Source organism: Medicago truncatula, chromosome 6 (genome assembly GCF_003473485.1).
Source record: "Medicago truncatula cultivar Jemalong A17 chromosome 6, MtrunA17r5.0-ANR, whole genome shotgun sequence".
NCBI lineage: Eukaryota > Viridiplantae > Streptophyta > Magnoliopsida > Fabales > Fabaceae > Medicago > Medicago truncatula.
In genome coordinates, this window is record NC_053047.1 from 5,869,148 (window position 1) to 5,886,199 (window position 17,052).

The following is a 17,052-nucleotide window of genomic DNA, read 5'->3' on the forward strand; positions in this document are numbered from 1 at the left end:
CATCATCTATAAACTAACTTATCAACCATCCATTATTTTTTACTCCCTCCGTCCCTTAATGTAGGCATCCATTGTCTTTTTCACATTTCTTAAGAAAAGTTGTTAATGTAATTAATGTGTCTGTTTTGTGTATTAATATTACGAAATTGTCCTTTATTTTTATGTGTATTAAATTTAACTTTTCATATTTCAAGACAAGATAGTGGTATTAATTAGGGGCATATTTAGGAAAAAATTAATAAATGCATCTAGTAATTTGAAAAGGGGTTTATAAAATCAAATAGGTGCTTAGATATAGAGACAGAAGGAGTATCAAACAAAGTTTTTATCCGATGAAATCTAAATTGGAGAGTACTCTCTCTTTCGCCATAATGAATACTTCATTTGTGAAAAAAATTTACTCTAAAATTCATGACTATTTTCACTTTTCTATGAAATATTTACAAACTTTTTTGACTTCATATATTTTATAGGGTCATTAATAATAAAAATATCAAATTTAAAGGTTAAAATATTTGTTTTATTATTTTATCGAGTCATCCTTCGGACTTTACATATATTACATGATCAATTAGAATAATTTAATGGATTAAATAAAAAACAACCTTTTGTACCAAAAAAACTACTTTTAAGATTTATTAAATATCTAATGTATTTGATTGATAATATATAACAAATACATTAATAAACTTTAAAAATAATTTTTTGGTTATAGATATGAATTGATGGAGTTTTAATTTAACGAATAAATCGAAGGTTTATTAATGATTTTTTTAATAATTAAAGACAAAGTTTTTGTACCAAAAATAAAAAAGAAAAAAGACAAGAGTTTAATTATGACTAATTTAGTTTAGACGTAGGGTCCACCATGACCAAAGCCAAAGCTGGTTTCCATTTCCATTTTTCCATATACAAAGCAAAATTAAAATTAAAAAAATAAAAAAACCTAAAAATCACATTCCAATTAGATCCTCCTCCTCTTCTTCTTCCACTCTTCAACTCCCAAACCCTCATCAAACCTTCTTTTTCAATTTAATTTCATAATCTTATAACAATAATCTCATTCATTTCATAATAATCTTATATAAGCATAAATTACAATTAAATCGAATGAGGATTATTATTATATTATAAAGTATTTTTGATTGTAATTGAAATGAAGGCAGGGAGTGCTGCGAAGTTGATTGTCGATGCTCTTCTTCAGCGCTTCCTTCCTCTCGCACGACGTCGTATTGAAACAGCTCAAGCTCAGGTTAGTTAATTTAATTAAATTTAATTACTCTGTTATTGAATAATTTCTTCAATTAATTGATTAATTAATTAATTGATTATTATTATTATTGGGGCGGGTGTACGATAGGATGGGCAATACCTGCGACCATCTGATCCGGCCTATGAACAAGTTTTGGATTCACTTGCTATGGTTGCGCGGCATACTCCTGTTCCACTTCTTGAAGCTCTGTTGAGATGGAGAGAGAGGTAAGTCAGTTAATCACTTACCTTCCTCATTTATTTAATGGTGTTTGCGTACTGACATCTCTGATTGAAGACGTGTCTTTGTGTCAGAGTGTCTGACACAACACTGAGACGTGTGGTTATATTCAATTATTTTAACTTTGTTAATCAAATTAGGGCTTGTGTCTAGTGTGAATGTTTGCGTTGTAAAATCTATTTAGCATTGACACTTCTGATTGAAGGTGTGTCTGGCACGTTTATGTGTCAGACACTAACACATAATATACATTTACATTTGTTAGAATATAGGTTGAATCTAACTCAACCTTACAAAACCGGCTTGTAAAGTTATTACTATTTATATAATTAATTATTATAGTAGAAAAGATGGTGGAAAATAGGCTTAAGTGGTTTGGCCGTTTGGGCATGTAGAGAGAAGATATGTATATTTTGTAGTATGGAGAGTAGATCGGATGGAGGATAGTCAAATTACAAGAGGTAGAAAAACTAACTATTAGAAAAGATTTAGATATTAATGTGTTGGATCAAAATATGGTATATGGTAGAATATTATGACGTAATTTGATCCATGTAGCGGATCCCACTTAGTGGGATAAGGCTTGATTGTTGTTGTTGAAGCCTTATCACAACCAATGTGGAACTCTAACACCCCCCTCATATTCATGACTAGACATGTAGAGCATAACTCGAGTGGTTCGAAAGCGGTGACCTGATAGCGTGTGGTCCAACTGATTTGAATAGGCGTTGATAACATATTAGGATTTTGTATTGGGCGTAATTAATCCTTAATAACTTGTTTGTAATGTAAGGACTACCTCCATTTATAAACTTATGTTCAGGGCTTATTACATCGAACGTCAAACTCTTAACAACGTGAAATCACTTCAATTTTATCAAATTAGTACCCGTGATGTTGTATTTAATGTATGTTTTTGTGTTATGATTGTTGGTGTCACTAACTTAATTGGTATATTAAAGGGTTTGATTGAGAAAACTACTTATTGAAGTGGTTATTGTATTTGCAATTTGAATAGTTTTTTTGATGACATATATGAGTACTTAATTGTTTCGGGGCAGAGCTTATTGACAGAGCGTTGGATAGGGATAGATAAGCTTTTGATCTCAAAGCATTGGAACATACTTAGAAGAGATTGCGGTTATTTGAGGGAGAGAGTTGTGTAGAGGATGATTCCTTTTTGCTAATTGTTAGGAATTTGGTTAGGAGAGTACTCTCTCTGGCAGGTGTCTTTGACTCTGGTTATCGTTTTTGTTCATGTAGAGCCTAGGAGAAAGATATATCATAATACGGCATCATTTTTGACTAGTGGGTTCTATCACTTACGAAAATAACTTTTGCCATAGTATGATATTTTTAAGCTTTTTTCAGCTTGTTTCGATAAGTTCATAGTATAGCTTATTATATGTGCAATTGGAAGAGCTTCTTTACACCATATTTAGGCTTATTTTATGACATATATAAGGGTTTTGGAGAGAGCTTATGAAAATAACTTATGCCATATTATGATATTTTTATGTTGTTTTGAGCTCGTTTAGATAAGTTCCTGGTGTAGTTTATTGTATGTGCAGTTGGAAGAGCTTATTTACATTCATATTTTGGCTTAGTTTATTTAAATCATATTTAAGCTTAGTTTATGACATATATAAGAACTTAGGTGTTTGAGAGACTGCATAAAAATAACTTGTATTCACGAGTTGTTTTCACCTTGTTTCATTCAATTCCAGTGATAACTTATGAAAGCGACTTTTCTTACGGAAACAAGACTACATTTCCTCAATAATAAAAGATGCAATATATGTTGGAATTTGGTAAAAAAATTGAGGATTAGTCATAGATGGATCCACCTTTTATTTACTTATGAAAACAACTTACAGCTAAATGAAAACAGTTTGACCACACTCACTTTTTGATTATAGAAATAGCTTAATTGGTATGTAGGGTGCGTTTCATAAAACAGCTCAATTGGTATATAGGGTGCGTTTCATAAAACAGCTCAATTAAGTTCTTCCTAATGGCTTATGAAAATAGCTTACTACTATTTGAAAACAATTTAACCACACCCACACTTCAATGATAGAAATAACATATTTAAGCACTTGATTAAGATGTACCCAAATAAACTCAAGTGCTTATCATGTAAGTGTTTATATATAAGCTATTTCTATAATCAAAGAAGGAATAAGTTGTTTTCTTAAGCTCTCCCAATCACTTACATTGGTGTTTATGTCAAATAAGCTGTAAATAAGTTCTTTCAAAAACATCCATAGTTTATGTTTTGAATTTGGGTTGCTTCTGCCTGCTCATTGTAGTGAAATAGTAACTAAATTTTTCTTTTATTTTTTACTATTGTAGTGAATCTCCAAAGGGTGCAAATGATGCATCTACATTCCAAAGAAAGGTTCCATATTTTTCTTCCCTTTTATCTACATTAACATTTGCGCATAAAAATGCTTGTAAATAAATCACGATAGCCTATCAATTTTCTGATTTTGGTTTGATTACAAAACTGTGGTTGGCTCATTCCAAGATTTATGATATCATATTTGTGTGTGGAATTCAGCTTGCCGTGGAATGCATTTTTTGCTCAGCTTGCATCCGATTTGTGGAGTGTTGTCCACAAGAGGGGCTTACTGGTTTGTACTTTTTTTTTAACTGCGTTTAAAAAAAAAAAAACATTATGTGTCCCCATATAATCGTTACTTGTTCTATGCTGCAGAGAAGCTGTGGTCTGGACTGGAAAATTTTGTTTTTGACTGGCTAATAAATGCTGACAGGTAAATTAAGCTGTTGTAGATGCTATTGGCAACTCTGTATCATGCTTCTTTTTCCTGAAAAAGCTATATTCTTTCCTAGAGAAATGGATCCCTTTGGTTCTTAAGTGTCTGAATCTGAATAATATAGTATAGGGTTCTCTGTTCAACTTCAAACACTGGTTCACCTTTTTACAGTTCAGATTTTGGAAGTTAAGGTTAGGTTGTGTAATCCTCAAGCAACTCTTCTCCTCAGTTTGATATTTAGAGTACTTAACATTGGATGTGGATTTGTTAGGACACAGACAGTTAGAGAAAAGGCGAGGAAGTTAAGTTAGAGGGAATATTTTGTATAAATAGAAGAAACAAATTGAGGGATGCAATCTATACATTTTATTGTTTGTGTGAGTTAGAGTAAATCCTTGGGAGAATTATATTCCCTTCTTTTGCTTAGTTTTTCAATAAATATACTATTTTACTTCTAGTGCTTCTGTTGAGATCCCACATTGACTAGAGATATGGCAGGAGTATTCCTTGTAAAGTTGGTTCATGCCCACTTCTTGAACTATTTTTTTGAGTTTAGGTAAGATTAGATCCCAAATTTTATGGTGGTATGGGAGGCTCAGAGCCTACCCTTTCCATTCCAGTTTCATTTGTCTATGCTCCAATCCAGATGTTCAATGTTGGTCATGAGGAAGTGTGTGGAGAACTTGAGATCCCATGTATATTGACTAGTGATGTAGCGAAAGTAGCCCCTTTAAGGCTTGGCCAATCTTCACTTCTTAAGCTAGCTTTTGGGGCTGACTTAGACCTAAAACCCAAATTCTAAGAGCTTCTATAATTGTAATTTAAATTTAAATTGAAAAAGTTATTGGTTACATATCAAACTAAATGATATTGCTTCATAAATTATATATAAAGATTCATGATAAATTTTCATTGGTTTTTTCCCCCTTATTCTTTCTTATATGAAATTTTGGTGTGAACATAGTGAACTCTTGTTGCAGGGTTGTTAGTCAGGTTGAATATCCCTCACTTGTTGATCTGAGGGGGCTTCTTCTGGACTTAGTTGCTCAACTTCTAGGGGCTTTATCCCGTATCAGGTATGATTGGAAACTGCTTGACCATTACGATGTTAAGGCAGATTTAAAGATTGCATCATGTTAATCATATTCATTTGTTTTATATGCTTATACAGAGTTTTACCACAATTTTTAATGCTAGATGAATTATAAATCGATCTGATCTGATCTGATTTTATACATTTATTTTGATTATTTAGTTTTCTTTTTTAAGTTAAAAACATTTATTTTATACATTTTTAAGGGTAGGTATCGTATCTTTACTGATGTAATCTACTGTTTCTAGAGGGGAATTTGATATTTTATAATTTATCATTAATGAAATTGTAGTGCAGACATTTGGTGAATCATACTTTGTACTGTTCACGGTATATTTATTGGTTTGCTCTGATTCGTAGTTGATTCCTTAATATCAATTATGAATGCAAAAATGATGATAGAATCTGTGCAAAAAAGAAATAGGGTTATTAGCAAGGTCACACCTGGCTACCTAAGCTATTGTGAAACACATATATATAGTAGGAAAAAAAAAAAAAAAAGTTTGATGACCTAACAACATGAGGCTGTGTTTTTTGAGGAATATAAAGGGTACAGAAGTGGGGAAATCTGTTATAAGGGAGAGGGAAGAAAACAACAAAATGTGGACTGGTGGCATATGATGATTTGGGTGGGAGATTGGAAAATGGGGGGTGTACATGGGAGTCAGAATATAAGTAAGGGGAGGAGAAAAGTACCAGGGGGAATGGTAAATTTTGCAGAGGTTGAGGTTGCCTTTGTCTTAGGTCGGTACATAAAATCTATTTGTTTACTAATTTAGAAGAAATCAATTGTATAGTTCAGTTCTCCAGTTCTGTTGTGAAGTTATTCATGTTTTATCCCAGTCTTCCAGCTAGGTTGAGAAAACGTGAAGGGAAGTATAGGAAAGTGAAAGAATGATAAACCAAAGGCTGAAACCTAAGAGCCTCTGTTGAGTGAAATTGATGAAATGGCTCACTTAAACTTTCAGTAAGGTGCATAGTTCAATTATTTGTAGGCTGGGTCTTCACTCTTAAGAAGCTCATAGTAACTGATTTGCAACTAACATAACAAAATATGGTCTCTGGTATTACAGTTATTAACCGGATAATCACATAAACATACCCCCATACTGATACATATACGAATGCTGCTATTACACCAATACTTCCTGAATACCGAAGCTTTGTAATTTTACATGATTACGTTTTGCACGTGTTTGTATGTGTATTAAATTTTACTGAAGGGGTGCCTTTGCTTCTGTCCATTTTGACTATTGTTCTGTTAAGTCATGGCCACAAGGGTATGAAGTTGAGGCATTCTTGTCTTGCTTTCTTTATCATCTAAGAAATATTTTTTCATTTCTTGTCATTCCAATCTTATATTTGCAGGTTTAGTTCTGTTACTGAGCGGTTTTTCATGGAACTCAATACACGTCGAATTGACACCAGTGCTGCTAGAAGTGAAACACTTAGCATCATCAACGGGATGCGCTACCTGAAGCTTGGGGTATGTATAAAAATTACATTACATTAAATGTTGTAGTAACTGGATAGCATTATCTGATGTTGGTATAATTATAAGCTCCTTCTCAGGTTAAAACTGAGGGAGGTCTGAATGCATCTGCTTCCTTTGTGGCAAAAGCAAACCCTTTAAACCGTGCTCCTCATAAACGGAAAAGTGAACTTCACCATGCTCTATGCAATATGTTGTCAAATATCCTAGCACCTCTTGCAGATGGTGGCAAAGGCCAGTGGCCACCTTCTGGTGTAGAGCCTGCACTTACTTTGTGGTATGAAGCTGTTGGCCGTATAAGAGTTCAACTCATGCATTGGATGGATAAACAAAGCAAACACCTTGCAGTAAGTGGGTCTTAATCAATTTAATTATATTCCTATGCCTTCTAATGTCAAGTATGATGAAGTATGATAAAGTTTTATTCATGTTGTTGTCCAGGTTGGGTACCCGTTGGTAACTCTTCTTCTGTGTCTTGGTGATCCTCAAATATTCCACCATAACTTAAGTCCTCACATGGAGCAGCTCTATAAACTTCTTAGGGTAAGTTTAAATCCATTTCACATGGAGATTATTTGTCATAAGTTCTTAGTATGTATAAGTGTGTAACTACTAACTAGAGTTCATAATCACTTTATTTTTTTCTCTCCGTTTTGTTTTTTAATTGGATGAATATTCCATCCCTGGTTGGATCATGCAGGATAAGAATCACCGTTTCATGGCTTTGGATTGTCTTCACCGAGTTTTAAGGTTTTACTTGAGTGTCCACGCAGCAAATCAGGCCCAAAATCGAATATGGGATTACCTAGACAGTGTAACACTACAACTTCTAGCAGTTCTGAGGAAAGGATTGCTTACTCAGGATGTCCAACATGATAAACTTGTTGAATTCTGTGTAACTATAGCTGAACATAACCTTGATTTTACCATGAACCATATGATACTAGAATTGCTAAAGCAAGATAGCCCCAGTGAAGCGAAGGTTATTGGTCTTCGTGCTTTGCTTGCTATTGTGATGTTGCCCACAAGTCAGTATTTTGGTTTGGATATATTTAAAGGTACAGATAGTCATATTCCTAGAATAATTGTACACGGTTATATTTAAGAGAAATAATTGTTTTTAGTGGTCTATCTTTGCGCTAAAGCTTGACATTTTGTTGAATGAGCAGGTCATGATATTGGTCACTATATTCCAAAAGTGAAAGCTGCAATTGAGTCAATACTAAGGTCATGTCATCGAACCTATAGCCAAGCACTTTTGACATCTTCACGAACCACAATAGGTAAATGCTTCTCCCATTATATACTAGCTTGATAGAAGGTATAGTCCAAGCAGAAGCATGACGATAGAAAAGGCTGAACTAAATCTCAAATTATGCGGTGGAAAACCCGTTTCTTTTATGTTGTCTATATTTTATTATATAAAATAAGCTTGCATGTGAGTTTCTTTTGAAAAGTATATAAGAATGGTGGAGGCATTAATTAGAGATGATATTGGATACAGGAAATGAGAACAGTGAGAGAAATGGAGACGGAAAGTAATGGCTATACTTATCCCAAACAATATGATTCATTAAATAAATTCAATCAAAATGTATTATTTTACTTTTAATTATGTTTATAACTTCAAGGCCTTTGTTTATTTAATTAGTACTCTAATGGTATATTCATGACAAATAAACAGATTGAATAGGTCAAACTTTTGGGAGACTTGGTTTATATAATAAAGTTGTCGATATTAATGCATTTATGAAAAGCTGAGCTAGTCAGTTTCTGTTAAAACCTTGGTACCACATTTTTCATAAAAGCAATCAAGTCACCCTATTCGTTGCAATAACATTCATTCTGTCACAACATAAACTGCGATTATGGAGTAAGCACTTAATGAATCAAAACCATTGACTTGTAACTACATAATTGCATAAGCTTTATTACAATAATAATAGTAATTGAACCTCATTTGTTAACAGCTTTTTTACTGTTTCTGGCTTTATACAAATCTTGATTTTAAGGGCATTATTCTTGTTAAATTATAATATTAGCATATTAACACACCATGTTTCTTTAATGATAAGGCTACCTCTCTAAGTACTACCTTTTTTCACGTAATAGTTTATCTTGTATGCATTGTCTTAGATTTGAACTGGGCATTTTTTCAAACCAAAAAACGTGAAGAAAAAAATTGAGTAAACGAAGTTTCTTCTATGAGAAGTTTACTACATTTCCACTTTCAAATTTGGGTTGCTTTTTAAAGTGGAAAAAGTTACAACTCAATTCTAAATATACATGTATAAAATAGATTAAAATCTTAAAAAAAATTTCAATTGGTGATCTTGAGCGTAATTACACTTTTCACAAATTTGAAGTAAAGTTATAGGGAAATTGTAATTATCCAAGTCTTCCTTTCAGAACATTTATTTATTATTATGCTTGCTGCAAAATATCATCGGATTAAAATTGGAAGTAGAACTTATTTGAATAAGATGGGAATTACTTCTTGGTATATTTTTTGTTGTTGAATTTACTTAGAACAATCTGTATCTGCTTTATCTATGAAATTTTTTCTGCCATGTGACACGTTAATATTGTTTAGATGCTGTCACAAAGGAAAAGTCTCAAGGGTATTTGTTCCGTTCTGTGCTAAAGTGCATCCCATATCTAATAGAAGAAGTTGGAAGAAATGATAAAATTACTGAAATAATACCACAGCATGGCATAAGTATTGACCCTGGTGTTCGTGAGGAAGCTGTTCAAGTACTAAACCGGATTGTGAAATACTTACCTCACCGCCGTTTTGCAGTAATGAAGGGAATGGCCAACTTCATATTAAGACTTCCTGACGAATTTCCTCTTCTCATTCAAACATCACTAGGGCGCTTGTTGGAGCTCATGCGCTTTTGGAGATCTTGTCTGATAGATGATAGGATGCAACTTGATGCAAAATCTCTAGGTCATGAAACTGAGAGATTCAGAAAGTCTTCCTTCCAACAACCAGGCGAAGCTATTGAATTCCGTGCATCAGAGATTGATGCAGTTGGCCTCATATTCCTTAGTTCTGTTGATAGTCAAATTAGGCATACAGCACTGGAATTATTGCGTTGTGTTCGAGCATTGAGGAATGATATTAGGGACCTCAGGATACACGAGCAGCCAAATCATTTTTGGAAATACGAAGCTGAACCAATATTTATTATTGATGTTCTAGAAGAACATGGGGTATACATTTTTACCTTATATTTTTATTTTAAGCTCCAGTTTTGTAAGAATGTTCGTTTTTCCTTATTCGGGACTACTCTTCATGTTAACTAATTTGTTTATTTTGAAGTTAAATCATTTTGTATTAAGCTAAGCCTTGAATAAGATTTAAGCATCTTGTATTACAGGATGAGATTGTGCAGAACTGTTACTGGGACTCAGGGCGACCATTTGATTTGAAACGAGAACCTGATGCTATTCCTCCTGATGTCACACTTCAATCTATAATTTTTGAGAGCCCTGACAAGAACAGGTGGGCTAGGTGCCTCAGTGAGTTACTCAAATATGCTGCCGAGCTTTGTCCAAGTTCTGTTCAGGAAGCAAAGTAAGTATTTGTTTAGCGACTATCAAGTATTCGAGTGTGCTAGGCAGACTATTAAGCTAATGTTTTTATTTTTTTACTGGTAACATTCAAATAATCTTTTTTATTTTATAGAAGACTTGCTATGAGTGATTTTTTTATTATTATGTAGAAATAGTTATTGTTATTCACTTATACTGCTTTCCTCCCCCCTCAGTCTGTTAATATTCCCAACCAAAATTTTGTAATATCACTAAAACTTTGTGCAGGGTAGAGGTTATGCAACGTCTTGCTCATATCACTCCAGTTGAATTGGGTGGAAAAGCTCACCAGTCACAGGATGTTGATAATAAACTGGATCAGTGGCTTATGTATGCCATGTTTGTCTGTTCATGTCCACCAGTTGCTCGAGAGTCTAGTGGAATGGCAGCAACCAAAGATCTTTACCATCTTATTTTTCCGTCACTAAAATCAGGATCTGATGCACATGTTGTAAGTACTCCTCATCAAACTTAATCTATAAATCTATCATCAGATACTGACTAGATATTGAAGATTCAAGTGTTGTATGCATCATTGATAAGTCTTTAAGTTTTTATTTCCACATTTTCAAACTCAAATAAGTATATGACAAGCTGAGAATTCTTTTGTTCTATTACTATATTCTAACCTTGCTTTCATTTGATCAAAGCTATTTTTAGTTCCTTTTGATTGGATGGTGAGAAAAACCTATTAAATCTATGATTTTAAAAATAAATTCCAAATAAGTGAGTTAGTGTAGATGCTAAGTTTCATTACTCAGTGTTCCTTTATTTTACTTAATAATTTTTTATACCCGCAAGTTTAATCACTTTTTTACTCTATCAAATATTAATGGGAGAGGTATTTGAAGACAGAAGGTTGTTAACTATTGCAGTTTTATTGATGTGAAGGCATTAAAATTTTCTTCTGTCATTCATTTGCCTGCTAATTTTGATGTCTATTTACTAAAGAGTTTTTTGGTATAGAATGCAGCCACCATGGCTCTTGGCCGCTCACACTTGGAAGCATGTGAAAGCATGTTCAGCGAGCTTTCTTCTTTTATTGACGAGGTTTCTTCCGAGACAGAAGGAAAACCAAAGTGGAAGGTATTGTTATGGATCTGTAAAAGAAATCAATAGAAGACTTTTAGAATTCTGTTTATTAATATAGGGATTAATATGATAGCAAAAGAAACCAGTGATTATTTTTCTAATTCTTAAACCTTTCCAGCATATGTGAAGTGAACAATGTTATAGACAGTATTCCATATTTCAAATTAAAAGACATGATCTAATTAAACCTTTTATTAATTGTTGCTTCTCCAATTTTTGTGGAGTTTTGCACTTACAAGTTATATTATATGGATGCAGAGTCAAAAGGCTCGCAGGGAAGAACTCCGTGTCCATATTGCAAATATTTATCGCACTGTTGCAGAAAATGTATGGCCTGGCATGCTTGCACGCAAGCCAGTTTTCCGCCTTCATTATCTTAAATTCATTGAAGAAACGAACAGATTAATAACAACATCTCTGGAAAGCTTTTCAGACATGCAACCATTCCGCTATGCACTTGCTTGTGTTATAAGATCCTTAGCCCCTGAATTTGTTGATTCAAAATCTGAGAAATTTGACGTTAGAACAAGAAAGCGCCTATTTGAACTTCTTCTCTCCTGGTGTGACGACACAGGCAGTACATGGGGTCAAGATGGTTTCAGTGATTATAGAAGAGAAGTTGATCGTTATAAGTCTTCTCAACATGCACGGTCAAAAGACTCTGTTGATAAAATATCATTTGACAAAGAATTAAATGAACAGGTTGAGGCAATCCAGTGGGCATCCATGAATGCAATATCATCACTTTTATATGGACCATGTTTTGATGACAATGCGAGGAAAATGAGTGGCCGTGTGATATCTTGGATTAATGCTTTGTTTTTGGAGCCTACAGCAAGAGCTCCATTTGGTTTCTCACCAGCTGATCCAAGAACTCCATCATATACCAAATATCAAGGGGAGGGTGGCCGAGGAACTGGTCGAGATAGGGGTAGGGGTGGCCATCATCGTGTTTCTCTAGCAAAATTGGCTTTGAAGAATCTTTTGCTTACAAATTTGGACCTATTTCCCGCCTGCATTGATCAGGTAATATTTCACTTTCTATTATGCATGTTTCCTATTGAAGAAATGGAAATGTTGTATCTGTTTAAAATCCAGTGAGTGGGTATATATATATATATATATATATATATATATATATACTACTTGTCAAGCTTAAGAAAGGTATTAACGTAATTAAATTGTCTCACAATGTCTGTGGACATATGATATATAAAGCCATTCATGAACTTTCTCCTAATAGCATGTATTTTTGAAATTTTTCACATTGCATTTACTAATGTCAATGTGATTTCCAATCCACTGTTGGTTGTAGCTTTTTTTTTTTTTTTTTTGGTCCTTGAAAATTTTGCATGTATTTTAATTTGCTTTGCTATTCTTCCCCCTTTTAACTTAATACCTTTGCACAATATAGTTTTGAAATTGAATTGGAAAAATCTTTGGTTGTTGTGTTTTATGGATATTAATTTACTATATATTGTATTTCAATCACAATCATTTTTAATTTTAAAATTTTGGTAGTTTCTTTTTTTTTGGTCCATGGTTCAAAGTTCTGCTCAAAATCACAATGCAGTACAAAATGTAAATCAGTGTATTTTTACTGAGTGCTTAGTTTAGCATGACAAAATATTTATTACTTAAACTGAAGTTAGAAATTGCAAAGTGGCATTAGAAGCAGTCCCTTTACTAGAATATATAATAAATAAACTCATAAATCAAGCTCTCCATATCTCTGTGTTGATTACGAAGTACGAACTGATGATATGCGTCACTTGGTGATACTATTCATTCTGTCCATTTGATTTCCTATATTTTCAGATCTCACTTCCCTTGTATTATTTCTTATGGGATGATACCTGTTCTCATTGAGGTTAATGCTTATCCAGTGCTTACTCTAATTCTTCATTATTTTCTGCAGTGCTACTACTCTAATTCTTCTGTAGCCGATGGGTATTTCAGTGTACTGGCAGAGGTCTACATGCGACAAGAGATTCCAAACTGTGAAATACAGAGACTATTGAGTTTGATCCTTTATAAAGTTGTGGACCCATCAAGACAAATTCGCGATGATGCCCTTCAGATGCTTGAGACACTTTCTGTTCGTGAGTGGGCTGAGGATGGCATTGATGGCTCAGGTGGTTATCGAGCTGCTGTTGTCGGTAACCTTCCTGATTCCTATCAACAATTCCAGTACAAGCTTTCCTGTAAACTTGCCAAAGATCATCCTGAACTAAGCCAGCTTCTTTGTGAGGAGATTATGCAGAGGCAATTGGATGCTGTTGATATCATTGCTCAGCATCAGGTCTTAACATGCATGGCTCCATGGATTGAGAACCTTAATTTTTGGAAACTCAAGGAAGGCTGGAGTGAAAGGTTATTGAAAAGTCTTTACTACGTAACATGGCGACATGGAGACCAATTTCCTGATGAAATTGAGAAACTTTGGAGCACAATTGCTAGCAAAAATAGGAATATCAGTCCCGTTTTAGATTTCTTGATCACAAAAGGAATTGAAGATTGTGATTCAAATGCATCAACTGAAATAAGTGGTGCATTTGCTACATACTTCAGTGTTGCAAAACGGGTGAGTCTATATTTAGCACGAATATGCCCTCAACGAACAATAGATCACCTGGTTTTCCAGTTGTCTCAACGACTTCTAGAGGATAGCATTGAGCCACTTGGGCCAGGTGCAAGTAAGGGTGATGTCAGTGCAAATTTTGTCTTAGAATTCTCACAAGGTCCTGCTGTGGCCCAAATGGCATCAGTTATGGATAACCAACCACACATGTCTCCATTGCTTGTAAGAGGTTCTCTCGAGGGTCCGCTAAGAAATGTTAGTGGGAGCTTGAGCTGGAGAACAGCAGGTATGACTGGCCGAAGTGTCTCGGGTCCACTAAGTCCAATGCCTCCAGAGTTAAATATTGTTCCAGTAAGTACTGGGCGATCAGGGCAGCTCCTTCCATCTTTGGTTAACATGTCAGGACCATTGATTGGTGTTAGAAGCTCAACAGGGAGTATTCGGAGCCGCCATGTTTCACGGGATAGTGGAGATTATCTTGTTGATACTCCAAACTCAGGTGAAGACGGTCTGCATGCAGGGGGTGCTGTGCATGGCGTGAGTGCAAAGGAACTTCAGTCTGCCTTACAGGGTCATCAGCAGCATTCACTTACACATGCAGATATAGCGCTGATTCTTCTTGCTGAGATTGCATATGAAAACGATGAAGATTTCCGGCAATACTTGCCTCTACTCTTTCATGTCATCTTTGTTTCAATGGATAGTTCAGAAGACATTGTCCTAGAGCATTGCCAGCATTTGCTTGTTAATCTGCTATATTCCCTCGCTGGCCGCCACTTGGAGCAATACGAGGTGGAAAATAATGACAGAGAGAACAAGCAGCAGGTTGTTAGTCTGATTAAATACGTACAATCAAAACGAGGAAGCATGATGTGGGAAAATGAGGATCCGACAGTTGTCAGAACTGAACTGCCAAGTGCAGCACTTCTTTCTGCCCTAGTTCAGAGCATGGTGGATGCTATCTTCTTCCAAGGAGACCTTCGTGAGACTTGGGGAGAAGAAGCACTCAGGTGGGCTATGGAGTGCACATCAAGACATCTTGCCTGTCGTTCACATCAGATCTACCGAGCACTTCGACCAAGTGTAACAAGCGATGCTTGTGTATCACTTCTTCGGTGTCTTCATAGATGTCTAGGAAATCCAGTACCCCAAGTTTTAGGATTTGTTATGGAAATTTTAATGACATTGCAAGTTATGGTGGAGAATATGGAGCCAGAGAAGGTGATACTCTATCCTCAGCTATTTTGGGGGTGTGTTGCTATGATGCACACAGATTTTGTCCATGTCTACCGCCAGGTTCTGGAGCTCTTCTCTCAAGTGATTGACCGATTATCTTTCCGTGATCGCACAACAGAAAATGTGCTCCTTTCAAGCATGCCTAGGGATGAACTTGACGCCAATTATATAGGAGAATTTCAACGCACAGAATCTAAGAGTGGCTATGAACCCTTACAAGAGGGGAGTTTGCCAGCATTTGAAGGGGTGCAGCCTCTTGTTAGTAAAGGACTTTTGTCAAGTGTCAGTCACAGTGTCTCTATTGATGTCCTTTCCCGTATCACAGTGCATTCTTGTGATTCTATATTTGGTGATGCTGAAACAAGACTCCTGATGCACATTATAGGGTTACTCCCTTGGCTCTGTCTTCAACTCAGCAAAGACCCAGTGATAGGTCCTGCTTCTCCGCTCCAACATCAATATCAAAAGGCTTGCTCTGTTGCTTCCAATATCGCAAATTGGTGCCGAGCAAAATCATTGGATGAATTAGCAACTGTATTTATGATTTACTCCCGAGGTGAGATCAAGAGCATTGACAATTTCCTTGCTTGTGTTTCACCACTACTATGCAATGAATGGTTTCCAAAACATTCGACTTTGGCATTTGGGCACTTGTTAAAGCTGCTAGAAAAGGGACCGGTTGAGTATCAGCGCGTCATTCTGCTCATGCTTAAAGCTCTCCTCCAGCACACTCCAATGGATGCTGCTCAAAGTCCACATATCTATGCAATTGTATCCCAATTGGTGGAAAGCACTTTGTGTTGGGAGGCACTAAGTGTGTTAGAAGCCCTTCTACAAAGTTGCAGCTCAATGACGGGTTCTCATCCACACGATATTGGGTCATTTGAGAATGGAATTGGTGCAATTGAAGAAAAGTTGCTTGCTCCACAAACCTCATTCAAAGCTCGCAGCGGTCCCTTGCAGTATGGTATGGGTTCAGGACTGGTCTCAGTTTCCACACCAGGACACAGCGTCTCAAATGAGTCGCAGAGAGAGGTAAGTTTGCAGAATACTCGTCTGTTTCTTGGCCGAGTGTTGGACAGAAGTGCACTAGGCAAGAGAAAAGACCAGAAAAAGTTGGTCCCTTTTGTTGCAAATATTGGTAACCCATAATTGTATAATCTATTTTGCTATGTGTTGTATATATTCTTTGCTCTAGGATAGAGATTGTATTGTACATAGGCCACTTAGATACTTGGATGACAGTTTTGTAGCTGTGTAATTGTAGACAGTACACTTTTGATGTCAAATATCATGCTTAATTTAATTTAGATGATATCAATATGTTGTGCACTCTATCTTGCAAGTTACACAAAGTATGCTTCATGTATATGTCTCTCTTTTCTACAATGTTTTGAGCGAGGACTTTACTTCTTTTTTCTTTTGTTGGATGAAGCACTGAACTTTTTTTTTTTACCTGTAAAAAAAATCCTAGGAATTATATGTTTTCTTAGTTGGTGCACTTTGTAAAATATAGTGGACCTTGTAATATTTGATAAATTACATCAAAAGGACAATAATAGCCTTCATTCAATAATAATTAATTAGGCATGTCCATGATCCAATCAATCGTGTAACCCAATTTTAGATTCAATAAAGTATTGATTTTCATTATCGTTTATTTATTGTTTAGTTAAATAGTTAATTTGA

The 17,052-nt window shown here is 35.1% G+C and overlaps 1 protein-coding gene across 1 annotated transcript; it reads left to right on the top strand.

The window, feature by feature from the left end:
* Positions 1-941: 941 nt before the first annotated feature.
* Positions 942-16,695, top strand: LOC25495469 (protein furry homolog). The gene is made up of 17 exons (XM_013595691.3): positions 942-1,252; positions 1,361-1,479; positions 3,848-3,893; positions 4,056-4,128; positions 4,212-4,269; positions 5,253-5,348; positions 6,734-6,851; positions 6,938-7,204; positions 7,299-7,400; positions 7,558-7,915; positions 8,027-8,140; positions 9,451-10,073; positions 10,241-10,437; positions 10,683-10,905; positions 11,421-11,540; positions 11,805-12,572; positions 13,465-16,695. Exons 1-17 carry the CDS (start codon positions 1,157-1,159, stop codon positions 16,513-16,515), a joined length of 6,429 nt encoding a protein of 2,142 aa, XP_013451145.1. The 5' UTR covers positions 942-1,156; the 3' UTR covers positions 16,516-16,695.
* Positions 16,696-17,052: the final 357 nt, after the last annotated feature.

Excerpts from the sequence above, each read along its gene's own strand:
- LOC25495469 (XM_013595691.3), top strand. The coding sequence starts at position 1,157 with ATGAAGGCAGGGAGTGCTGCGAAGTTGATTGTCGATGCTCTTCTTCAG. Across the intron at positions 5,349-6,733 it reads GGGGCTTTATCCCGTATCAG|GTTTAGTTCTGTTACTGAGC; the intron begins GTATGATTGGAA and ends TTATATTTGCAG. Across the intron at positions 7,401-7,557 it reads AGCTCTATAAACTTCTTAGG|GATAAGAATCACCGTTTCAT; the intron begins GTAAGTTTAAAT and ends TGGATCATGCAG.